Genomic DNA, 26,808 nt, shown 5'->3' with positions numbered 1-26,808 from the left:
TCTCCCTGCAAATAAATGCCTGATGATCGCCGAGCTGACACTTGTCTGCTTTGTGCTAAGACATCAGCGTTTTCCTCCCCCTTGTGTCCTACGTGCCAAGGGCAGCAGAGTGAAAGGGCACATCATGTCTTAATATCCCCGGGAGTTTTGCCCTTTGGGGTCCCTTGCAAGGGTCTCACAGACACCCCCTGCCCCAGAGGTCTGGAAACCACATTTCAAGAACCGCCGCCCTGGTCCAGGCCTCACCCCAGCCCTTCCCTCGGCTCCGCCTTACTCCCCGCACCGCGAACCCCTTCTTCTGGACAGCTCCAGTGTGGTTTCAGACCATTCAGTTTGTTTCTCTCTTTGACTTTGAAATCCACTTTGTCAGTTTGTCCCTCCTTGATGGTGATTCTCTGAGGGCCTCTTGGCAACAGCTCTGGGTTAATCTGCTAAAAGCCAGTTCTTCTGTGTGTCTGTTCCTTGACCTTCAGGCTCCCCTCACCCCCTGGGCCAGCAGCCCCCTCCTGACTGCCTCAAAGCAGAGAACCTTCTCTCTTTCTTTTTAAAAATATGTTATCTTTATTGCGGTATTTTTCTTTACAACACTGTATGTGGTTTAGGGGTAGAGCTTCACACCCTTCAGATGTGTGTGACCACCCCACACCCACCGCCAAAGCCCCCCCCATCCTCCACGGTCCACTGGGCCCCTCCCACTTTCTCATCCACCACCCCCCCCCTCCCCGCAGCCTCAGTTCTCAGTTCTGCAGTCAGATTTCTAGGGTTTGTTTTGGTTTACTTTAGTCTCTTTGTTTTGTTTCTTTAGAGTCCACATGTGAATGAAACCATTCAGCCTTTTTCTTTCTCCTGAGTTATTTCATGTAGCATTAGCCTCTCTAGTCCCATCCCAGTCATTGCAAATGGCACGAGCTCATGTGTCCGTAGCTGGGTAGTGTTCCGTGGTGTGTGTTTACCACTTTGTCTTAATCCACTCACCTATCCTTGTCTCTTCTTCCGGCGAGGGGTGCTCCCTGCCTGTCCCACCCTAGGGAGCATACTGGAGGCAGAGGGCAAGGGAGGGGTGATAAGTCCCTCGCTGGCGTTGTGTGGTGCATTCCTCAAGTCTCCTGTGATTGTGGAGCACTTTGGGGCCCCATGACGAAGGGATCCAGTCAGAGCCCCAGCAATCCCATCATTCTACTGTGTCACCTGTTCTGTTTGCTTTCTCATTCTCACACTCTCCAGCCCCAAAGACACTGACACATGAACCCCAAAATTCAAACATACCTCAGTGGCCTTGGCGCCCTGGCCCCATTCACTCCCAGGTGGGAATTCAGGCAAATGTGTGCAAAAATCACAGGCAATACGTGTATGGTTCTGTGCAGTGCATTGGAATAGGCTGAAGGGAAGAAACTGACAGATAATGAGAGCGTGTGATTAATGAATGAAGGTTCTGGAAGACGTGGAATCTAGAGGCAAATCATGCCAGCCATGGGGTTTGACAGTTTTTTAAAATTATAGTTTTTTGTTGGGGTGAAATTCCAGAACATTCCATCACCCCAAAGGAAACATAATACCATTAATCACTCACCCCTGTTCTTTCCCCAACCCTTAGCAAATGCCCATTTGCATTTTGTCTTTATGGATTTACCCTATTTTTCATATTTCATGTAAATAGAATCATATAATATGTCACCTTTCGTATCTACCTTCTTTTGTATAAGGTAATGTTTTTGTGGTTCTTCCATGCTGTAGTATGGGCTAGTACTTCAACCCTCTTTATGGTTGGGTAATAGTCCACTGTTAGATATACCATAATTTGTTTCTTCCTTTCTAGTTGATGGGCATTTGGACTGTTTCTGACTTTTGGCCTTTGTAACTAGGGCTGCTATGAACATGTGTGTACATGTATTTGAGTACTTATTTTCAATTATTTTTGGAATATACCAAAGGTGTGAAATTGCTGGGTCAGATGGCAATGCTAGATTTAACTCTGAGAAACTGTCAAACTGCTGTTCACAGCGGTAGAGCCATTTTACGTTCCTACCAACAACATGAGGGTCAGATTTCTCCACTATGTCCTCGTTTTGATTTTGCCACTAGAGTGTTTGTGAAGTGCTATCTTATGTGATTTTGATTTGCATTATCCAAATGATTAATGATGCTGATCAGATAGGATTGAAAAAAATCATAAGCTGTGCTTTCTATCTTTGAAAAAAATATTGAATTTTCTCAGCAAAATTGAATTCCAGTCATATCCCCATTGTGCAGGAGTATATAAAAGGGACAATCTTGGTTACAGGGAAAGAAATAATTGGCTGAGTTGTGTGGGAGCAGCAACCCCTGAGGATGCCAGGTTGCTTTCCCTCTGGCAATGACAAGTGATGTCTGCCTGGATCACCAGGAGCCCTGATCTGGGCCATGTCAGCACTGTGACATTCAGTCAGCTCAGGTTATCCAGGCTTGAACTCCATTTAGTAGCTTGGTATATTGCAGAGAATGTGAGTTAAGACAGATTTAGAGAAGATGGTATCTGATCCTGCCTCGACCAGAAACAGTCTGGGAACCTGCCACCTGCATGGGGAAGAAGGAAGACGTGTCACTCCAGCAGCTGTCATCTGTCGTGAGCTGTCATGGGCTTTTTCCTTCAGGTCTCCTTGTATTCCAAGAAGACCCCCCAAGGACCTGACTCAGACCTGCTTGCCTGTAACTCTGCTGCTTACCAGGGCCAGGGAGCTCACTCTGTACCCACCGTCTCACTAATGAGCATCTGGGGGCTCCAATCAGCTTCAACTGAGCCGAATATGAGTCCTTTCCAAGTTCAGGATGGAGAAGTTTCTAGTTTAATGACACCCTGCAACCAAGCAGGAGAGTGTTAGCTCAATAGGGATGGAGAATCTGGCTCCAGAAGAGAATCAGAAAGCTCTCCCTGGACGACAACAGCTGCTCAGGAATGGATAAACAGAGCAGGATTGCCAGTGCCCCCTGAGGTTATGAGCCTCTGTATGGCCCCTGCATAGCCATACAGGTTATGAACCTCTCTTATGTGACTGTAGTTGATTTTCACACAATTTCTGGACAGAAAACTCATACCAGTTTTAACCCCTAACCATGTGAGATGGGCAGTGGGACAACATTTAGGGCTTGAGCTTGGAGGCAAGGGCATAGAGGATCTGGTGTGACAGATTTCCAACAGCTAGGCTAGGCCCTCACAAATGTGGAATGTTCCAGAACTGTGCAGAATTCAAAGGACCTTACCATGCAGAATTCCAAAGCTGTCACTTATGCATGATGTTTCCGTGGCCCCAATATTTTAGCAGGAACCTGGGGGAAAAATGAAGCCCATGAACAGGGGGAGTGCCCACAGCAGCCCACATAATCCTTAACGCCTTTTACACATTCCACAGATAATTGTGCAGCCCTCTTTAGGTCTACACTTATAGAAAAACTTACACATTTTGCTTTCTCCCCATCTTGTAATTCAGGAAGCCCTTTCCAAAAGTCATGAGTTTTTTTTTTTTCCCACTAAAAATTTTTCATGTATTGATTTGCTTTCTTAGGACATTTTACCTTCATCCTCTTTCTTTGTCATTCTCCATTTGGCTTGGTAGATATTTAATGGATGCTGGCAAGGAAACCACAATAAGTAATGGCCATCGAATGGTGTGAATACCAGAGTTGAGCAAAGTTATGTAAATCAAGCTAATTAAACGTTGGTGCAAGAAGCTTTAATAGTCAGGGTAAAGTAGAACAATGGAAGAATGAGGTATAGGCTGCTAAAGTTCCCACCCATGTGATGACGAAGCCTTCTGCTGAGCCGTGTAGCTGGGCTTGTGGTTTGTGTGAACTTGGGGGCAGCCCCGCTCACAGATTGTGGGAACTTGCGGGCAGCCAAGGTCACAGATGGTGGGAACTTGTTTTTAGGCTCTGCTCTTACTTCAGCAAGCTTGAATAGTTTTCATTGATTTTTCAATCAAAACTTGCTCCTCTATTTTTAGGGTTTCTCCCTATATGGAAGATGTGGGGAATAAAAACAAAAGATGCTGTGCTGTGAAGTCTAAACCAGAAGCAGCAGCCACGTTTGTTGGATACCCATGGGGCTTTCCCAGGTTACTCAAATCAATAAAAAAGCTAGAAGTAAGGGCTTCTCCATCTACAGTGGTATAATGTTACTCTCCCACTTTCTACCATAGGAGCAATTCAATTTTCGATTCGATCAAATCTACCCACTGCATTCAGCTTGGTTTAAATGCTAATGAGATACGAGTGGAACCTCATTGCTGCATCCTGGTGCCAGGAGCCTTCCACGCCCCATAGCCCTGTGGCTGCCAGGACTCTTGAATGGGTACCAAGGCTCTCAGAAATGAAGCGATGTCATTTCAGTAAGGGTTGACATGAAAATGCTTTCTAGTACTTCCAAAGGTGCTCATGTTTTTAGTTTTGTTTAGGTCAGTAAAAATCAATGAAGGCCTTAATATTTTTGTCATTGGTGGGAGAGAAAATTCAAGGCTGCAGCAAATCCCGGTGTGCTTGAAGCGTTCCTGTACTTGATGCAGACAGTTTGTGAGTGGGTCTCCAGCCTGTGGGGACCATTGTGATGAAGTTTGAGGGGTCACTGGACCCAGGAGCAGATCAGGGGCCACGATGTGATTCTGCCATTTACTGAAACAGAAGCATCATATTCCCTATCCTCTCCGTCCCCCTCCTATGATGGGAAGATGGAAATGTCTGTGCTGCGGGGCTGGAGCATGCAAGGCGTGGGCTAGTGCAGATGCAGAAGGTTCTGGAAAAATCCTAGTGGAATTTGAAATGAGGGGATACATATGGAAGCATTCTGGAAAGTTCTTTATCAATAAAAGGTGGCAGTACCATATGAAGCCAGTGCAAATGGCATCTGTTGACTCTGTGGACAGGCCCCTTCCGCCGGCCCCTGTTGCCCTTGGCACCCACTTTGCTGGCCCGAGGTTTCTGCACCCACTTATCTGTATCTGAACTACCTAGAATGCTTCTGGCTCCACAACTGATTCTAATTGACTTTAGTGGAAATCATTTGGGGCTAGACTCACATTTAATTTCCTTCTCAGAGTTCTAATTTTAAAGGATAATTGTTGGAAGGAAGTTGATTCTTGAATTTCACCATCTAGGCCACCAGCCTCTGCTTTATAAATGAGCAGTTTTGTTCTGTTTTTAAGACCTGTGCTGTGACAAGAGTTGGTTCTGTCGGCCCCAAAAATAAGCCATTATTAGTGTTTGCCTCACTTCTTACCCATGTTTAAAAGCACTGCCCAGCTGTATGTATTATTTGATTTTGCAGTTAAAAAGCAAATTGTTGAGAAATGTCGATTATAGCCAGAAACACACATGAATGTACAGTTGCTCCTTCAGAAGAACTCTGATGAAAGAGTCTTCTACAAACAAGCAAAACCATAATTACCAGTCAGCAGTAGTCAGAGGAGACTTTTTTTTTTTAAATTTATTTTTGTTATGGGAGCCTTATGTTTGAAAATTCTTTTTTAAAAAAGTATTGTAAAAAAAGGAAGGTAACTGGACATTGGTAGAACCAAGTCATCCACGCTTCTGGACAGAAGGCGGTGGGCTGGGCGCCGGCTTGGTGCAGGACCCAAGGATATTGGGGCGCTCCCTTCGTTCCAAATGCCCTTGACCTGGCAGCCTGGCAGGCAGCCTGGGATCCTGCTGTCTGAGCTCAGTTCCTATGTAATAAAGGCATAATTTCCTATTTAAATGCAAATGCCCCTAAAATGGTATCCCATTAACGTGTTATATATCATTAAAATGGGAATGACTTAAGAGTCAGGGGTTACTTTTAGTAGGAGACTAGTAGTTGATTCTAGAATGTGGGTACTGCCAGGAGGAGTTGGTGGGAGATCTGGGAGCTGGGTTTGGGGGGTGAGATTTGTCAGATTTGTCAGATCTGAGCCTGGTGTTTGTTTTTCATTTCCCCAGACCTCAAAGAAGACAGGAACTTGGTCAGCTCATAGAATTGTTTTTCCCTTTCCCATCTGAGCATCCAGTTATTAAATTTCAAAAGTTACTTGAGATGGGCTCCCCTGCAGAGGGTGGTCTTGTCTGCAGGTCACATCTTTGTCAGAACCTGGGACATGAAAGAGGAGAACTTAGGGCTTCCCCACCGGCGGCGGTGGCAGAGGGAGGGTGGGGGAGCCGGGCCTGTGCTGGCCCACCCTCCACCCCAACCCTGCAACATGGACTTCCCATCACCCCCATCTGAGGTTGTGGACCCTGAGGCTCTAGGGAATTAAGTATGTTTTCCTATTTTTCCAAGACCCTAAATCCAACATTTTACTCTAAGAGTCACAAATGAGTTAGAAAAGAAATGACTGGTGTCAAAATGGTTAAAATATGCTATTTTAGCAAGAAATTTTGAAGGGACATTGTGAGCAGTGCTAATGTTCTTGCATTCAAAATTTTATGCAGATTTGTCTCTCTCGCTTTTGCTTTTGCTCGCTCAGAATCAGAAGATTAAATTATCACGGAAAGGAATCACTTCATGTGAATACTACAGATTATAAAATAGTGGCAAGCTAGCGAGGGCCGCCTTGCCTGTGAATTTACCTAATTCTTTTGCCACCCCTGAGTTAGATATTCTGATGAGTTTCTTCAGCACATTATTAAAATGATTCTAATTATTCTGGAGAAACACACTTATTAGATACAACCTGCCCTTCAATATTAAAATGATAAAGGCAACAAACAGTTAATGCAATCAGATCTAATAAAAGTGAATGCTTGAGTCTCTCCTCCTTTTTGGTGTCATTTCACTTTTGTGTGAATGTAAATTCACACAATTTAATTGGATCAGGGTCTCTCTCTCTCTCACTCACATGCGTGCGCACGCACACTCTCACACACACACACTCACTCACTCACTCACTCACTCACTCACTCACATACTCACATTGGTGAGTTCTCTGTGGTCCAGCAACATAATAGATCACATATGTGAAGGCTTCCATAGGGCCTGAGGATGAACAGGAAAATAGGAGGAAGGAGGGAAGAAAGAAGAACCACAGCCCAGAGGGCCGTTCTGAGAGAGGAGCCCCCGCAGTGAAGTAATGTCCCATGGGTGCAGTTCCTCCCTCCTTCCTGGGACACTCGTATCTCAGATGGTGACAAAGGTCTTGAGAACTCAATGCTCTCCAAAAAGGACAAAAGCTGTCACTCTAGACTCACCTAAGGACAGACCCAGAGCCAGTGCAGGAACCTGGGGTGCTGCCTAAGGCATGGGGTGCTATACCCTTTACCTGGAACAGGGGCAGAAACCTGCCTGGTCCCCACCTCTTGTTTGCACCTGTGACCTTTCCTGTCTCCAAGGTGCATAAAAGGCTAACACTATCTTAGTGGGAAAAGGATTGTTGGGGGTGCTGATGATTTCCCCAAGTCCAGTTTTTAATTTCTGCCTCTATCCTGGTCCCTGAATGTGGTGTGTGATTTGATTGATTGGTTTTCATTACCTGACTCAGGAACTGAGCAGTGGGACTAAGTCAACCACTTACTCATCCTGTGTCTCAGATACAAGCATCCTGTGTGGTGAGTGTCTGAGGTATCACGCTAGGTCTTCCATCAGTTAAAATGGAAAAAAAAATTACAGCATAAATAATAGCATCTTCGTGTCACAGCACATCTCTTTTCATGTTCTCTTATTATTGAAGTGAGGTCCAACAGGAAATGAAGTAACAAAAAGTATAAACTTCATTCCCAAGGTCAGAACAGGGGAGAAATCAGGAATAGGAGCTCAGGAGGCAACCCAGCACCTTCTCCTCGGTTGCTGCCTGAGGTCTGCAGCTCACTCTCAGTGTTCTTCTATGGAGAGGGCGAGTCCTAGAGTCAGGTTTCCAGGGTTCACATTTCAGTCCTTCAATTTATTAACCTACAGATGTTGTACAATTAATTGCCCTTTTCTGTTTGGTCAAAAACTGTAGCCAAAGTAACAGTGGGGATTACTGCATTCTGCAGAGCCCTTAGGATCTCACCTGGCATTTCCCAGATTCTTCCTTGATGAATCTTCACGAGGAGGAGGCCGTAACGACCGACCACAGCTGCACAGACTGACTTCGCCAGAAAGATCATCAGTTCCTGGAGCACATGAGCTCTACCTTACATGTTCTATATGTGTCTTAATCTCTTCACGCAGCCCTGGTTCACTGCTTATTGCGTGTCCTTCAGGGTAATGACTGACTCTAGTGAAGCATCAGTGCTTGGCAAGGACCAGAAGCCGCATTTGAGGAGGACGGCTCAGGAACTTGTTGGAGGAGTAAGAGAGAGAGGGGATGGCTGAATGTTAAAGTCCTAACCCCTAGTGCCTCGCAAGGTGACAGTGGTTGGAGATGGGTTATTAAGGTAAAATACGGTCAAATGGTTGGACCCTAATCCAAAATGATTGGCATCCTTGTAAATAGAGGAGATCACTGGTCTCCCGGGTGGCGCAGGCAGGTTGAGCGGTTGAGCGCCACACTGTGAAGCTGTCCGCAGCCACAGCAGTGCGAGCTTGATCATGGCTGGTGGGGAGAAACCCACATGGTGTGGCAGACCTCTCCTGTCTTGCCCGCTGCTCCCCTCAGCAGTGTATTTCGTCAGTCTGCCTGTTCTGTTCCCCACTCTGTCTCCGGTGAATCCTCTCACCCTCCTGTGCATCTGACCTGTACCCCGGTTCTTGTATAAATAAATAAATCTTTAAAAAATAAAGAGAGAGGAGATCAAGACAAAGAAATAAGAAGAGAAGACCACGTGAAGACACAGGGGGAGACCTGTGACCTTTGTAGGCGAGGATAGAGCTTTCAAAGAAACCAGCCCTGACTCCAGAACTGTGAGGAGCAAACACACCCCAAGGTAGTTCTTAGCACCCCAGCATGGGGTGAGAGACTTGCACCAGAAGTGGCCGTGGGGGTGCGGTTTTGTGGTTCTGAGACTCCGGCCCATCAGATCTCAGAGTGGAAGAGGCCTCTGGAGGTCACCCTCTTCCATGTCCCTCTGTTGGTAGTTGTTCCCCTCACCCCCAGCCCAGAATGGCGTCTGAACCCTGTCCCTCACACCTTGTAACTCAATTCCTTTCATTTCTGAAACATCTTAAGTTGTGAGAATGACTTTACAATGAGATCCAACCTGCCTCCCTTGGCCTCTGACCAGCTGTGTGACCTCGAGCAGGCTACTTACATTCTCAGATCTGTTTCTTCCTTCCTGATTAAAAAAAAAAAAAAAAAAAACTGACTTTTCAGGACCCTTGGGGGACTTGGATGAAATAATCTTTACCTGGTGCTTGGCAGATGGTCGAACTTTCTTCAGTAAAGGGTAGCTTAGTGCCCTCTCCTGCCCCTTAACTTTCAGCTATTCAAAAAGTTACCATTGGTTTATCATCTTTGCTTTACTTTTAAAAATGTAATTCTGGGGGCCTCCCTGGTGGTACAAAGGGTTAAGTCTCAGCACTATGAAGCTATCTGCAGCCACTGCAGCATGAGTTCAATCCCTGGCCAGGGAGCTGACCCACATGGCACAGCAGACCTCTCCTGTCTCCCCGCAGCTCCCCTCAGCAGTGGATCTCAGTAGATCTGCCTGTCCTGTTCCCCACTCTGTCTCTGATGAATCCTCTCACCCCCGCACCCTGGCCTATAACCCAGCTCTTTTTTTGTTTTTAATAGTTTTTTTTTTTATAGAGGCATGTTTTATTTATTTGTTTGTTTGTTTATACAAGCACTGGGTACAGTCAGAAGCGCGGGAGGGTGAGAGAATTCACCAGAGCCAGAGCGGGGAGCAGAGCAGGCAGAAGGACCGAAGTACACTGCTGAGGGGAGCAGCGGGCGGCAGGAGAGGTCTGCGCGCCATGGGGGACCCTCCTCTGGGGCTGGGGAGCAGCCGGGGATCGAACCTGCGCCGCAGAGGCCGCGGGCAGCTTCGCAACCCAGCGCTCAACCGCTGCGCCACCGGGGAGGCCCTACCCCAGCTCTTGTATGCATAAATAAAGACATCTTTTTAAAAAATTGGACTCAGTATGTTTTCCATCTAAGCAGTGAGTCCCTTTCATCAATAATTTATACATCAAAATGTCCATTTTATTAGTTTTTCCCCTATATTTTCTTTTGATGTAGCAAAGAAAATAACTGGAAGGCTAGATGGAATTTTAAAATAAAGCAGAATGGCTTGTCATGTACTTGTGGGTTCAGGCTATTTTGTTTTTTTTTTCAGGGAATTTCAATAGATGAATTTTCAGCGACATTCATTTTTCTTAAAGTCAAACTTCTGTTAATGGAGGGGAACATTATAGCAAATAGGTGGATGTTAGTGAATTGAAGGCCAAGGCTGATTACGTGGAGTCTGTGGCCACCCTCTGCGCCCTGGGAACACGCACGATGCCCGGCAGGATGTGGTCGGAAACCACTGGAACATCTCCCTTTGCCAACCCATACATCCAATTTTAGGAAGAAAGGCTTTTACGCAATTTTCTAAAAGACATTGACTTTCTGCTCACTTGAGTCACCAGTAAATGTCAATGTCCTTTGGAAGCAACTAGTGGGACTCCCTTCCCTGTTGTTTCCATTATTTACGATAGAACATTTAAGCCAAAGAACTAGATTCTACGAATTCATCAAGTCTTGAATTGAATGGCGAAATGAGCTACAGATTTCTCAGCTTATGTAAACAGAATAAGCTACTACATTTGCAATGAAGGAACCCAAAGAGGAGTAATATTATGTCTGAGATTAATGGGAAAATAAGGTGATGAGCGCTAGGCGCTGTGAGTGTGCTGTTTAAATTACATGTGTGATGAATGGGTGAACCGTAAGGCCCAGCTCATGGACATGAATTTTCAAATACACTTTCTGGTGAGTTTTCCTTTGAGAGAGCTCACTGTGATCCTCCAGGAGGCAACAATTTGTCTCTTCGGCTGGATTCCAGGTGCTCTTGTGTGGCCTGGGCTCAGGAAAAAGTGTTCACCAGCACTATTACATCTTAATATAACTCTCAGATAGTCTCTTACATTTGACATCTAAACGATCTTTTCTGTCTCTTAAATACTAAATCTGGGCTCAGTAACAGGGCTAAATTATACCTAACAGAGTGTGCTAGACTGAGCCAAGCTGGGTTTAATCAAATGAAAAAGTAACTACTTTTCTTTTTTTTTAAAGATTTATTTACTTATGCATGCAAGAACTAGGGTGTAGGCCAGAGGTGTGGGAGGTAAGAGGGTTCACCAGAGACAGAGTGGGGAGCAGAACAGGCAGATCTGCTGGAACACACTGCTGAGGGGAGCAGCAGGGAGACAGGAGAGGTCTGCTGCGCCATGTGGTTCAACTCCCTGGCCAGGGATATCAAACTCAGGCCACAGTGGCTGGTCATAGCTTCATAGTGCTGAGACTTACCCCTCTGCCACCAGGGAGGCACAGAAAAGTAACTGCTTTTCATCTTGGCAGGAGTTTGTCCACATGAGTGACCCCTGGTCTGGTTCCCATGGCCTTGGAAAATAGCTGCCTGCCTGGCTGAGGATGACCAGGATGGGACTTCTGGGGCATCTGTCTCCACAGATGCAGGGTCTGTGCACTTGGGGTGATTTCAGCTCAGACTGAAATATGGCGATGGTGCATGAGTTAGTTGGGTGTCACTGCCTTTCCTCCCTAACCCCCGAAAGGAATAGAAGCCCAAGACATCAGGCTGCAGAAAACACTCGTGGATAGTGGCCTTAGAGCTCCTCCATTAAACAAGAGTGAAAAGATTCCAGAACTTTCCACTGTTAGGACACAGGCTCTACTTGACTCAGCTGGTACTTGGAGAACTGGTTTAGAGATGCCTTGTGAATTTTCACCCGCAGGCTGTGTGAGCAGGCAGACTCTGGGGTTGCTGTGCCTGGCCATGGCCCCACGTGCTGGGGAAGCTGAGAGGCAGCCAGGCCTCCTCTTGGCCCAGGAAAGATGAAGCTTCTCTTCCAGAGGACTTGGTTGTGGAGGGAAATATGCTGAGTTCCGTGATTCATGTTGTCCATGGATGAAAACACACCCATCCCCTAGGGCCCACAGAGCTCTTCCTGGCACTTGGTTGGAAATACATCCCTGGAGGGGGCCGCATCTACGGGCTGGTGGTGATGGGCATACAGCCCCCCTGATGACCCACAGAAAGGCCACAGCAGATTCCACAGGGAGGAGCTGGACACAGGGCCCTGAAATGTGATACTAATGTCGCCAACTTTTATCTCTCCTTTCTTGGGCCGTCACCAGACTCTTAAAATAAAAACATTTTTTTTTTTCATGATGGAAAATTTCAAATCTATATAAAAGTTGAGTGTTCGTTGGCAGCCTGCCATGTCTGTGTCACCTGGCTTTGACACTTAGCAACTCTTTGGCCAGAGTTTTGACCTTGCAGATGTTCTGGCTTTTAACTGTGAGAGCCCAGATGTGTTTGGAATCAGGCTGGCCCAGGATGAAATGGAAGTTGCCCTGCAGAGTCCTTAAGCCAGGAGGACCTGGAATCTTCTTTCCCTTTTCAGAGGCTTTGGGGCTGGTCAGTCAGCTCTCCTGCCGCAGAGCCCCTCAGTGCGATGAGGAACGTCATAGTGGTTAAGAGGCCGTCTCAGCAAAACAAAGGATCTTCAGAGAGAGACAGGGAAGTCAGAGAAAAGAGCCCTCGGCTGGCACACACTCTCCTGCAAGTCTGCTTTGAAGCAGCCGAATGCTGTGGGCTCAGGCATCTGCTCTCCACATGCAGCCAGGCCCTGACCGCCAGGGGCTTCTAGGCTGGCCCAGAACTGCGTGCAGCTTCTGAGTCTGTTTGTGAGGAACTGGGCACTTTGTGTACAAGAGATGCCTTCAGTCCTCAGGAAGGATATTTTCACTCAATTTGGACACCTTATTTGAATCAACTTGGTATTATACTGTAGACTAAAGAAGACAGAAGCAATGAGCCACAGGGCCGTCAAGGATGCTGGGGAGGGAGCAGCCAGCCAGGGCAGAGGGGAAAGTCTGGAGCAAGAAGAACCAAATACCACAGTTGTCAGGGGTTATTTTAGAGGAGAGGCGTAGGGCCCCCCCGTGTCTGGCTGCACAGCCCATCCCTCCAGGACAGGCCCCGGCGGCTCTCAGGGGACAAGGACCTGGAGACTCTGGCTCAGCCTTGACCTGGGCCTCGCCAGCTGGACACCTTAAATAAATCATCTGACCTCTCTGTTGAGTCTGTTCTCAATTCCTAAAGTGGATCGTTTAACCCCCCAGCTGGGAGATGTGGTGAAGATTAACGAGGTAAATCAATGTAAGCAAGCTCTATAAACAGTGCGATGTTCTGTCCTGTCAGCTGGGGATTTTATGTTCACACTGATGTCAGAGGGACCCCAGAAAGAGATAAATGTTACTTTCTGTGTCCTTCTCTCAAGGGAGAAGGTGAAATAGGATGGATAAATTCTGATTCTGAAAGAAAGCAAACTCCCTGAAACCTTCTCTCTTTCTTCTTTTGGTTGCTGACAATTGTAATAGAATACCAGGAGGCAGATTGGAAAGAAAGAGACAGAAAAAGCAAGTTGGGACCAGATTGTCAAGGGCTGTGTGTCCCACCCAGGGAATTCAGACTTACGTATTTGTATGCTTAACGCCATACCTCGAAAAGTTTTAAAATATAAAAATACCAGGAAAAAAAAAAGAAATCAGATCCTATCCAGATTGGAACACAGCATCCAAATTAGAGAGGAGAAACACCACGTAGGTCCTCAAGCACTTCTAGAGTGAAGTACAACTTCCAAGACGCTGAATCCAAATCCAAAGGAAATGTCAGGGCAGTCAGGCTACTTCCGTTGTCCTTGAGGCCCAAACAGCAGTTCTCACGACCAGCAAAAATCTGATATTTGGCAGCGTGAATGTCCTCGTGTAGGACTTTATAAATGGTGTTTAGTGTTGTCAACACTGTCCTCACTCTAACTGCAACCCTCATTTTTCCAGATGTTTCCTAGAGGCCCTTCCCTACTTGATTTTCCCAGCAGATATCACCTGGTTTGCTGCTTGCTCCTTCAATGGTTCATGGTCAGTCACCCACACTACCCTGTAGCCCCCCGAGGGAGAGCTGTTCCCTTCTGAGTCCTCCATTCCTAGTACGCAGCCTCGTGAGTGCTCAGTAAGTATCTGTTGCTGGGTGTGTAGATGGAGAAGAGAAGGATCCCTCATTTATTTTCACGAGCGGTATATTCGGGGTGCAAATACATCCTGAATTGGTCTCGCCTAGAACTTCTCAAGGCAGGCTATGCCCTGCCAGTCTCATGAATGCCCTCGTGGGAAATGTGGCTTCAAGCTCTGGAGAAAAATTGAGATTCTGCACTGGGTTTAGAAATTCATCTCTGAGGGTCATTTTTCATTTCACTTGAATAATTGTTTTACATAGAAATATACAATTATTTGGCAAGGAAGTAGCTTTCTGTAATTTAGCTAAGCTGCTCACTTTAAGTGGATCATTTTGTCTTTAGGCTGTTAAGTTAATTGGGCCTAGATTAGTGCTATCATAGGCGGGGATTAAGCTTTTCAAGGTTGATATAACAGTTTGCAGCTCTCCGTGATTAACACAGTTTTTCACAAAAATATGAGAACAAACCTAGTTTCCTAATTAATATTCATTGTGTCTGACAAGGCAACAGTCTTGAAACTATGAACAGCCCTTCTATTATAGGAACTCTTCATTCTTAGAAAATAGACTAACTATATGTGACGTGATATAGAATATATCAGGATTTAACTAAAATTTTATGGTTATGTATACGTTTGTTAATCTTCTTTGTCCATCAGTCCAAGTTTTAAGAATCATTTCAGTGTTTTGCTGGGTCAAACTGTTTTAACAGTTTCTCAAAGTTTCTTTGAGGTCCCTGCTCACCACTAAACAAACACGAATGTGTGGCTTCTGTCTGAGATTTAAATTCAAACAAAGCTGAAACTCAAAGATATTTGATTTGGAGCTTTTAATCATTTATTTTTGTGAGCGGCATGTTTTCCATGGAACTCACCAGAAGAATTATATGCAAAATGTATTTCCCAAATAAGCAAAGACATTTATCTGCAATGTGGAGCATCTGGATAGAAACCAAGTATATTTTAGAGGACAGCTGCCAAAAATAATGACATGCAGTGATTTATGGTGGTGCTGAGACCCCGCTTGGAACTGTGTGCTGTGTTTCCAATTCCAACGGCTCACTCACAAATCAGTAGACACACCAAGGGCTCCAGACATGTCTCCTGCAAATGGCAAAGCTGGACCCAGCTGCATGTTTGAGCGAGGACAAACTTTTCCTTTGAAGGCAGTTCTAGCAAAGGAGTTTCTTACTCAGAAGGCTACCTTCCTAGTAGCTGCAAGTCTGTGCAAATACACCCCAAAGAGGGAAACCCTACGCCAGGAAGGACCAGACAAGAAGTCAAGCTATTGCTAGAAGGCAGACGGAATTTCCATCCCACAAAGATGCGCGAGGGAGGCTAGAAATAGAAGACAGAAAACTTAGCTCCAACTTAAGAAGGAAAGCTGTTGCTTTTATTCCAATTTCACTGGTTTCTAAAATCAAATTGAAGAATGTATTCTTAAACTAAAAAAGATTTGATGATGCAGATTATGAAGGTTTGTCCTATTTCCTTAACCAAAACACTCTGAATTAATGCCAGGAACACACCACTGTAAAACCTGACAGCTTTCTGGAGCTCACATCCTGGTCCTGTTTGGTATTCTGGCCTCTTGGCTGGCGGCTGAGGCCAGAGGTCAGGGGCCTCCCCCTGTGGTGTATTAACTGTGGTCTCCTGAGTGAGGACACTTGTCTCTTGGTTGCAAAGCAGGTGGGCTGGAAGGCACTGGAATCTAACTACTGAGAAGAAACCCCTGTAGAGCAGTTTTGCACAATGACCTCTGTGTGATCCTTCCAGGAATCCGAGTTTGAGTCCGCACTAGGAACAGTCGAACATTCAGTTCACACATCGATAAGTTAAAGATAAAAATAGATCATTTTTAAGGTACAAAGGAGCTGTTTTTTCCTAGAAGCTGAACAAGCCTTGTTGGTGGTAAATTCTACAAACCTCCCTTTGAAGCTGTATTTTTCTGAGCCTCCAGTGTGACCCTGAGGACGTGGAGAAGGGAAAGCAGCTTTGTCCTTGTTTGTGAGTGATGTGCACTTTTGGGGAGGTTGGGACTCTTGTTTTATCGGGAAAACCCAAGAGAATCAGCTCATCTGTCATGAAAACTCATCTGTCTCATGTGTGATGACCGGGAACCTAAGTCTAGCATTTTCTATGTCAGTCGTGATCACTGGCACATGGGATGGGGTCACAAGAAGGGACGAGGTTGTGTCTCAATAACAGCAGCTGCAAGCAACCTAAATATGCAGACATTGATTTATCCGGAAGGGCCACAAAAGATGAAACTAGATAGACAAAAAAATCATTGAAGAGAACAAGGACAAGCCCCTCCTCTTTTAGGAGGAAGTGAGGTGTGTGTTGTGCTGGGGGTGGGGTACAGATTGAGGTTCCCAAGTTAAGAAGGGGTGAGTCCCTCTCTAAATTAGGGCCAGGAGGCTGGGGTGGGGAGAGCAGGGCAGGGCAGACAGGAGTGGCTGTGGGCAGGGGCTCGGGACATGGAGACTTATTTTATTTTAAATTGTATTATTTTTATGGAGGTAAAAATGGTTCACACCACACCCATCACCAGAAACACCCATAATCCTCGACCATCTTCCCTTGAGGACTCAAAGGTTTAAGGCCCTGCCTGAGGTGAGGGGCGGGAGGAGCTGGGAAAGCTGTTGTCTGCTTTGCTTCGATGTTGTCAGCAGTCAGGTTTGCTGATTCCTCTCTCCTTAGCCTCTACCCCTCTGCTCTTTGTGGAAGAATCCCGTAGCCACCCTGCTGCCCACAGGCTTTGCATCCAGATCTGTTTCCTTTAGACACGTCACTACCCTCTGGCTGCATTCAGAAGTGCTCAGTTCTGTTGGGATTTCACAGCTGTCTCAGGAAGGGAGCTGCTGGCCAAACAGCCTCAGGGTTGGGGGTGGGGGTGGGTTGTGGTCTTCTACTAGTTTAATATGCTAAACCCAGGCCATGGTCATTTGACTCCCCAACTTCCTCTCCCTGTGTACCAGGGCATGTGTGTGGCCATCTACTGGGGCTCATTTTATTTTTTTCTAATAAGTTTTTATTTTTTTTAAGATTTATTTATTTATGCATACAAGAACTGGGGTGCAGGCCAGAGGTACGAGGTAAGGGGGTACGAGGATTCACCGGAGACAGAGTGGGATGCAGAACAGGTGGATCTACTGAAATACACTGCTGAGGGAAGCAGGGGGGAGTCAGGAGAGGTCTGCTGCACCATGTGGGTCAGCTCCCTGGCCGGGGATTGAACTCCTACCACAGTGGCTGCCAGTAGCTTCATAGCACTGAGACTTAACCCCTTGCGCCACCAGGAAGGTCCTAGAGCTCATTTAGAGAGGAACTCAGTAGCCTTTCAGGGTGATCCCGGCAGACCATGTTTCTGCCATGAGCTCACTCTGTGCTGAGGGATGTTGGTTGGTTGATTGGGGTGACACCCAATTCAAGGGGGGTAGTGGAGTGTATCTGCTCTAGCAAAAAGTCCATTTCCATGTCAGGCCAGCAGAACTTCATTTTTTGCTTAAAATGAAGTTATTCTTCCCTGTGTTAGGAAGATTAAAATGGTTGAGATAAATATGAAAAATGAAAAAAAAGCGATAAAATAAATGTTTGAAATTAGTTAACAGGACACGCGAACCTTCCATGCCACAGAAACACTTGATGTTGGAAATTAAGCTGTAAAGAAATCCTACTTCTCTGAAAACCATCACTGCAATCAGGTCACACACGCTGTGATTCGGATCCTCCGTGTTGGTGTCACTCTGAAAAGAAGGGGTGCATTTGAACTTGAGTTTCACATTTGGAAGGACTCGCGTGACACACCTGGCTGTTTGTGTTTTAGGCCACTTTTTCCTGTGCCTGCGAGGACCCGTATGTGGGGACCTTCTGCGAGGAGTTTGACGCCTGCCAGAGCAAGCCCTGCCAGAACAACGCCAGCTGCGGCGACGCCAGCGAGAAGCTGGACGGAAGCAATTTCACCTGCACCTGCCTGCCTGGTATGGTTTCTGGGGTTCCCCTCTCTCTGTGGGACACGCATGCACTGAGGCACCCAGGACGGTGAACATGCTCTCTCCAGCTCCTGGACAAGGGGCTTGACGATCTCAATTGATTCTCACAGTCCCTCTCCCTATAATTGGGAATGACAGTTCACGAGGGCTTGAACATCGGGGTCCTGACTTTCTGGGGTGCTTCTGTCTTAACAGTCCACCATTTTTCCACTGGGATGATTATAGTCTTAGTCTAAGAGAGCCCTGGATGTTTCAAAGAACAAACGAGTGAATGTGTACTTGAGTATGGACTGAGGCTATAGTGGCTGATTATGCTAAGTAACTTCAGAAAATTGCAGACTTGAGTGGTTATGTAACTACCTAATCCTCCCATTAATGTGAATTTCTCTGCTCATATGTGTTCAAAGCCCAAGTTCATGGTGGACAGTTCTCCACAATGAGGCGAGTCTTTACTATTTATTCCTTGGTTATTACGGGGTATTTGTGGATATTACAGGAGACTTCCAAATGCTTGCAGCATGAGTGACTCGGGAGGGCAGTAGAGTGTATCCGCAGACTTCTGAGCTCTGGCCAGCCCTTAATTGACTTACTGCTTGGCCAACTATAGGATAAAACTCTTAAGAAGCCAGGAATGGCATGTTACCAGTGAGCATTTTCATACAATTTTTTTGGATACAGCTTAAAAGAAAACACCAAATTACTGTTTTTTTTTTTTTAAAGACTCATTTATTTATGCATACAAGAACTGGGGTACAGGCCAGAGGTGTGGAGGGTGAGAGGATTCACCAGAGACAGTGGGGAGCAGAACAGGAGGACTGACTAAAACACACTATTGAGGGGAACAGCGGGCGAGACAGGAAAGGTCTGCTGCGCCATGTGGGTTGCTCCCTGGCTGGGGATCGAACTCATGTTGCAGTCTTAACCCCTTGCGTCACCAGGGAGGCCCCACTTCTCTTTTCTTATTATGAAATAATGTGCAAAACTGACATCATCTTTCCTTTCCCATCCCATCCTGTGGCCACTTTGCCACTGGGTGGGGATTCAGCATGAGGCAGGAGATGGGGCTGGAGAGGGAGGGAGTGAGGGGGAAGTTGGGGTGATCGGGTGCTCATTGGAAGAACCAAGACCCAACATTAGATGATTCAATACTTGCATGCTTTTAAAAAATGATTCCAGTATGCGCTTTGCTCTGTAACTTGCTCTTTTCAGTGTGTATTTCCTAGTCACAGACATCTTTCCATGCCAGCACATTTCATAAGGTATATTGCATTTTGTTCGATGCCAGTTTCATAGTGTGCCTCCTAAATTTCTGTCTCTAGGTCAGACTGCTCTTGGCATCTCCATTTCCCTGTCTCAGGTCACCTTGAGCTCAGTCCTTTCCAAACTGGGCTCACATGTCCCAGCCCACACCACTCAGCTTCTCCCAGCCAGGCAGCTCCTAGTCTCTGGGGGCTTCCCTCTCCCTCTGTCCACATCAGTCTTACCCCCAAGTGTTTTCCATTTTACCACGAGAAGACTTCTCGGCTCCCCCACCCTCTCTGCAGCCCACTACCAGCCCCAGGCTGGCTGCCTCTGGCCCTGTCTGCACGACTGAGAGAATCTCCCACTGCTTCTCTGTCCACCTTGACCTTGCTGCCCCCTGCAGTCACCTTGCCAAAGTGAGCACAGCCTTTCATCAGGTCAGTCTTCTGTCCCCTCCACCCTCCATGGGTTGCGGTGATCATTTCCCAGGGCCCCCTGGTATAGTCACTCTCCTACTTAAAGCCCTTCTTTCCATTGCTGTTGGGCTGAAGACCGACACCCCCAGACTCCTTCTCCCCCACACCTGTCTCTCCTCACTGTTCCAGCACCACCTCACCCCGCTGTCTGCCTGCTCTGGGTCCAGCCACCTTGGGCTTGCATTGACCTCACAGCCTGAGCACCCTCTGTCCTGGGACTCACCTTTGTGCCTGGACAGCTCTTCCTGCTGCCTCCATTTTGCCTGGTCCCTGACCCGGTTCCTGTTTTAACCCATGCCCCTTTCTTCAGGAAGCCCTGCTGGGCCTCGCTCCCATTTTCTCTTTTGTAGCTGCGATCCCTTTCCCTCATCCTCGGCCTGTGTTTACTCTGTGGTTCTTGATTACCTCCTGTCTCCCCTGCCTGCGTGAGCCCTGCTTGGGTGTTGCTCATTAGCGTCTAATAAACCCCGGATGCAGTGTGCTTATGAATTGAATGAATGAAGGGGGGTGAAGGTGGCCTCAGGTTGAAATTATTCCTCCTTTGATAGATCTCTAAGATGTTTTCAATTTCTCTTTGATAAATAATGTCAGGATGAGTCAAGATCCTTCTACAAATAGTCTCAATCAGAGCTGGGAGGTGGAACTTGTCACTATCTGGACTGAAGTGATTTTAGTTTGATATTTTATATGGATCGGTTCTCAAAGGGGATTGCTTCACTTTTTATAAAAACTAGTTTAAACCTATTTTTCTTTTGGAAATGTCTTTAACTTTTAACTTTTATTTATTTCTTTTTTTTGGAAGATTTATTTATTTATGCATACAAGAGCTGGGGTACAGGCCAGAGATGCGGGGGGTGAGAGGACTAACCAGAGACAGAGTGGGGAACAGAACAGGCAGATCGATTGAAATACACTGCTGAGGGGAGCTGTGGGGAGACAGGAGAGGTCTGCCTCACCATGTGGGTTTCTCCCTGGCCAGGGATCAAACTCATGCTGCAGAGGCTGTGGCTTGCTTCACAGAGCGGTGCTTAACCCCTTGCGCCACCAGGGAGGCCAACTTTTATTTATTTTTCTTGGGGTAGCATGGATTTACAACGTTGTATGCGATTCCAAGATGTAGGGCCACATCTCAGATCCATCACCCCTTGTGCACAGGATGGAGCACCCCCAGTGCTGTGTGTGACACTCTGTCCTCACGCCCACAGCTTGCTTTCATGCATTTACTTGGCTACTTTAATACAGTAACGATGCCTGCCAAGACCCTTCCCAACACAGAAGTTATAACTGATCATGGACTCGGGTCACCCCACGCACCCCTGACCTCTCCTCCCACCCAGAGACAACGGTCACTCGGAATGTCACGTTTATCAGTCCTTTGTCTTCCTTTCTATATGGTTTTAATGATTACATGTTTCTAAAAAGCATTATTTTAAGTTTTAATTGTTTACACCTTTATAAAAGCAGGAGCACGCACGTGACTCTTGGGGCTTACTGCTCCCTCACTGGGCCCCGCTGCGTCGCTGGTCGCTGGGTTTCCTGCTTTGGGGCTGTTGCAGTCAGCTGCATTCATCTGTGCCCCGCGGCCCAGCACGAGAGGCACCTACGTGTGTGTCTTCTGTCGCCCACGTGTTCGAGGTGGCTTTAGGGCTACCTAGGGGTGGACTTGGGAGAATATAAAATTTAAAATGTTCCAATTTTCAAAGAATAATACCCCATTTTATTTTCCATATAGATACCTGTGTATTGGGTTGTCGGAAAAGCCATTTTTGCAAAGAAAACAGAAAAAAATACATCATGGTTTTTCCAACAACCTGATACAAAGGTTACAATTTAAACAACTTTAAAAAAAACAGGGTAAGACACCTCCACCCACATTCACTATCTTGTCCGAGCTTCCTGCAGAAAGGCATGGCTGGTGTGGAGTCGTCCAGCTGTGAGACAGCCCTCCACGGACAAGAAGCTCCTTCCTGTTGAGTAGAATTTAAAGCAGTGACGAAACAACAATGGCCATTTGAAATCTGTTGTGCTCGCTGGAGCTTGCCACGCTCTTGCATCCTTCTGACTGTCTACATTAGCCAAAGGTGGCCTCGGATTAGCTGGGCCTCTCAGGCCTCCTGCCTATCTCAGGGTTTGCCTGACTCCCAGTGGCCTTCACAGAGCTGGGTCCACGGGATTCCCTCCCTGTGACTTCTGTTCCTCCTCAGGCTCTGGAGCGAATCTTAGTCAGAGGCAGAGAGATGTGGGAACTGTCACTCCGGGGCCCTAACTTTCTCTGTGCCCAGAGACTTGCTCTGACTTATTCCTGCTGGCTCTGCTTTGTCACTGTCCCTGTGGGACAGCTCCCCACCTCCTTCTGGTATCTAGTCCTACCTCTCAGTGAGATTTTTACTGTAGTTAATGCACATACAGAGACATATAACACACACACAGACACACACTGATACACACTGATACAGACACACAGGCACACACTGACACATAGACAGACACACATACACACACACACACACACAGAGCTAATGTTTATAGAATGTTTATCATGTGCCAGAACTGTGCTGAGTGCTTTCTAAGGGTATTCTAGAACAGTCTCTGAGTTAAGCACTCTTCATTATACCGGTTTTGTAGACAAGGAAACAAAGGCACAAGGGAATTTTGTAATTTGGCCAAGAATATCAGCACGGGCCATGCTGGACTCTGCTGCAGTGACACATGGACCCAGACCTCTGTGGCTTCCAAGAATGGTTGATTCTATTGGGTCATGAGAAGACACCTACCCGCAGGGACCCAGGTCCCTTCACATTGTGAAGAGAGGCACCCACAGCTGCTGCAGAAGAAAGGGGGAGCTGCAGGGTCTTGTGTGAGGTGCTGAGGACAGAGCTTGGGAGGCCCACTATCACTTCCACCACAGCCATTTGCCAGAATCCAGTCACGGTCCCTAGAGACTCTGACTTGGGGACAGTGTGGTGGGCGCCCTTCTGGTCTCTGTCATGCCAGGAGAAGCAGCCAGCAATGGGTGGGCTTTGAAACTGCCCACAAGGCCTAGGATCCAGTCACTCACTCAGCTGTCTTCCTGTGCGTGCAGCCACACAGCCGGCCCTGGGGTGACTGTCATTGCAGGCAGTGTTGATCTTTCAACTTTCTCACATCAAATAGGCATCTTTAAAAAAAAAAAAAAGATTTATTTATTTATGCATACAAGAGCTGGGGTTTAGGCCAGAGATGCAGGGGGTGGGAGGATTTAACAGAGACAGAGTTGGGAGTTGTTCTGGGAACAGAACAGGCAGACTAACTGAAATACACTGCTGAGGGGAGCAGTGGGGACACAGGGGAGGTCTGCTGCGCCATGTGGGTTGCTCCCTGGCTGGCAGGGGATCGAACTCATGCTGCAGAAGCTGTGGATTGCTTCATAGTACGGTGCTTAACCCCTTGGGCCACCAGGGAGGCCCTCAAATAGGCATCTTCTTAAGAGAAGGGATATTAAGCAAAATATGCCCAAAAAAGGGGACTGGTAGCACAAAATGAAGAGTTGTCTACTTAGTTCTGAACACTCTTGAAAAACTTTCTTTTTTTCCATAGAAAAACTACATTTCCTTTGAGGAAGAACTATTTACAGGTTAATTAACATCAATTAATTGACCTTTGGAGCTCTAGATTTATGCACGAGAACTCTCAAGCATTGGGAAGTATGTTTTTCTTTTGAAATTGCTTCCTGCTCTGCTCAGATTATTGCAAGTTTGATCTTGAGAAATTACCTTGTTTGATGAGTGAATTAATTCAAACCAGGTTCTCCCAACAAAACCTCTTCATGGAGATGTTGTTCACTTGATGCAATAGTATTCATTTCTCTTGAGAGGTGACCAATTCTTGGAAAATGAAATGTTATTTTCAGCAAAGAAACCTCAGCTCCAAATTTTCTACTATTTTGATATTTTGCTTTAATTTCTACATAAAATGCCATGGACATGGAATTTTCTGACCTGTAGGAAATCTAGAAATGCATGAATATTACAGATCCGGTGTTGAGTTGGTTAAGTAACAAACTCTATGCTTGAGCTTTCGTTTTGATTTTTAATGCAATTTTTTTGGAAGCAGAAGTTGACCTTTTACATAGCGAGATATTGATGAATGCCGTAGACACAGTACAGAATGGATTATAGATTATGGTCAGTGCAAGTTCTGTGGTGGGGAATGCATTTTTATCAAACATAACTGATATTTTCCTAGAAATTTCTTATAATACTGTCAAAAAGAAGGGACTTATCAGCAGCACAAACTACTCTTGATTATCGACTTTGGCAGCTGGGTTTGTCCAAACCACAGGTGGCCGCCGTTTGCACTGATGTCGTGTGGGCTGTGTCAGAAGCTCTGACATCACTCTGAGAGGTAACGCACAGGGACAGGAGCAGGGGAGCTGGCCAGGAGCTGCCACACAGGCCGCAGGGCAGCACCATGTTGGAGACGGTCATAGCCACTGGGTTTTCACATCGTCATGAGGTGTCCAACTCCCCCACGTGGCCCTGTTTGCAAGGACAAGAGATGGGCGAGACATGAGCGTGAACCAATGTGAGCTTGGGCCACTCTGAAGGCATTTGAGAGGCAAAAGTAACGCAAGGGATGAAATTGAAACAGTCTCCATTATTTTATGTCCTGAAATGATAGCATCCTATGTAACAGCAGGGGCTGGAGAGTCTGAATCCCAGACGACAGTCATGGATCCCACACGGTGAGCCCTTCAGTGTGGGCTGTTCCCCTCTCCCTTGTCTGCTTCCCACCCAGCCCTGAGCCCACACTGTCTGGTTCAGAACCAGGAGGCTTTGCTTTTCCTTTGAGGTCATGCGTGCCAGCCAGGGGCCTGGTTCCATCTGCCCTGGTGCCCAACCTGTCCCACTTGGCCACAGCCTCCGGACCCAGCAATCTGAGTCCTGCTTCCATACTGACCAGTTTCCGACTCAGCCTCTCTGGGCTGCTTCTTTGACGCTTGTCAGATTACAAGAGCCCTCACCACAACTGAAGAGGTGTATTAAGTGAGAATGCAAGCCCCCACCTGTTTTTTGGACACATACTTCCAGAACCTCTTCCAGTGTCTGGCCCATAGTAGGTGCTCAATAAAGATTTGCTGGATAATGATTGAATGAAGGACTAGAATAAGGCAAAATTCCATGTGAGGTGTGCAGGGACGCAGTAGGGACGCACGCCCTGTCTCCTCCTCTGTCCCCTCACCCTGTCGCTGGCCTGCGGGCAGAGGCCTTGATGTCCTCTTCATTGTCATTGCTCCGTCCCCCGTCAGCACCAAGTCCTGCGCCGTGGGCACAGTAGACACGCGACACGTGATTAAGTTGAAATTTACCTTCTTTAATCAGGCTTTATTTTCTAAAAGCCTTCTAATTTCAGGAATATAATTTTTCCTCAAAGGAGCTATATCTGAAGAGAATAGCTGTGATCCACGTTCAGAACACCACTGCCAAAATATTATTAGCTTTGTACAAAGCATTTTCCAACTGCAAAGCACTTCATTGTTCTGACTAATTGGTGATTTCAGCCTATTTTTAAAAAAAATCATCATTTCCTAGGCAAGGGGAAGGAACTGTGTTCCCGCCCTGGCTTTACGCTGTCAGACACGCCTGTTGCCCCAGCCGGCACCGAGGCCCCTCGAGGTGGGAGTCGGAAGTGGGTGACCCCCTGCAAACAAAGCAGAACTGGCTGGGTCCTGCTCGCCCTGGGCTCAAGGAGAGGATACCCGGGGTGCGTCTGTGAGGGGTGCACACAGAGTTCCAGAGTGAGGAGCCCCAGGCTCGCCTGCGTGTGTGGAGTATGGCAGGGTGGCTGTGAGGCTGAGGGAGGTCACCAGAGGGAAGCAGCCATTCAGGCCTCTTAGCTCTGTCCATCTTGGGGTGACAGTATGTTTCCCGGGACTATAGTCCCAGTTTCTCAATTTCCCGTTAGTATGACACTGGTCGCGGGGGATGGATGTCACTGTGGGGTGTCCCCTCAGGCTGGAGGAAGGCTCTGGAAGCCATCCACTCGAGGAGATGGCTGAGAGTGACGGCTCCCCAAGGGGAGGAAGAGGGGGGGCTGAGCTCTCCAGGTGAAGGGGGGAGGAGGGAGGGAGGGGCTGGCAGGGTCTCAGGAGAACACTGGTGGTGCCTGTGGTGCTGATCTCCGCCCCCCAGAGCCTGGCTGGTGCTGAGGGAACCAAAGCAGAGCAGTAACCGGCTGGCAAGGGCTTCAGTCCAGCCTCTTGGTTAGCAGTTAAGTGACCTCCTGTAAGGGCTGACACTTTCTGCTCTTGGGTTTCCTTGTTTTTTAAATACAGGATTGTTGCAAGGAGGGTCATGCGTTGGGCAGGTGAGGGGGTGAAGAATCCTGGACGAGGCTGGAGCCCGGTAGGGAGTCCCAGAAACACGGTGAGGCTGATCTTCACAGAGCTGGGGTGTCGAGTCTGCTTCAGGGCCCTCCCTCGAGGTAGCCCCTTCTCTGTCTCTTGTCTTCCAGCTCCGTTGGCCTTGGAGCTCAGCTCGAGGGCAGCTGGGAAGCCTCCAAGCTCTGCTCTGTCACAGCAAGCTTCAGAGAAAAGTTGAGACCCGCTGCTGCTCTTTCTTTTTTGTGCTCTTACCCATTTAGCTTCGTTACACCATCCCGGGCTCAGCGGTTGGCAGCGGCAGGGCACGGAGAGTGGTTCCCTGAGACCCCGCCGGCCGCTCCCTCCCGCCTCTCCCTGCTACCTGGGGAGCTCAGCCCGCACCTTCCTCAGCTGGTGGCCTCTCCTGTGTGTAGCAGCCGCTCATTCCCAGCCTGCCTCCCTCCCGAGCGCCCCTCAGCGCCCCACTTGACCAGATGCATCTGCCAACACCGCATCATCCTCTTCAGACCCAAGGCTAGACCTGTGGGTGTGCGCCCCCCACATGCCCCCATGTGCCCCCCACGCACCCCACCGTGCCTCCATGCCCCCCACGCCCCCATGCGCCCCACGCGCCCCCCCATGCACCCCACATGCCC

The 26,808-nt window shown here is 47.4% G+C and overlaps 1 protein-coding gene across 1 annotated transcript in view; it reads left to right on the top strand.

Annotated features, from left to right (window-relative positions):
- DNER (delta/notch like EGF repeat containing) overlaps window positions 1-26,808 on the top strand; it is a 249,442-nt gene that overhangs the window by 137,368 nt on the left and 85,266 nt on the right. The window contains exon 6 of the mRNA XM_054700131.1: window positions 17,929-18,082. Within this exon, the coding sequence (XP_054556106.1) occupies window positions 17,929-18,082 (154 nt within the window). The remainder of the gene's footprint in view (window positions 1-17,928; window positions 18,083-26,808) is intronic.

The sequence above is a fragment of the Talpa occidentalis genome, unplaced genomic scaffold (genome assembly GCF_014898055.3).
Source record: "Talpa occidentalis isolate TD23 unplaced genomic scaffold, MPIMG_talOcc4v2.1 talOcc4.3, whole genome shotgun sequence".
In the NCBI taxonomy this organism is placed as follows: domain Eukaryota; kingdom Metazoa; phylum Chordata; class Mammalia; order Eulipotyphla; family Talpidae; genus Talpa; species Talpa occidentalis.
This window is presented reverse-complemented; position numbering and strand designations above follow the sequence as displayed.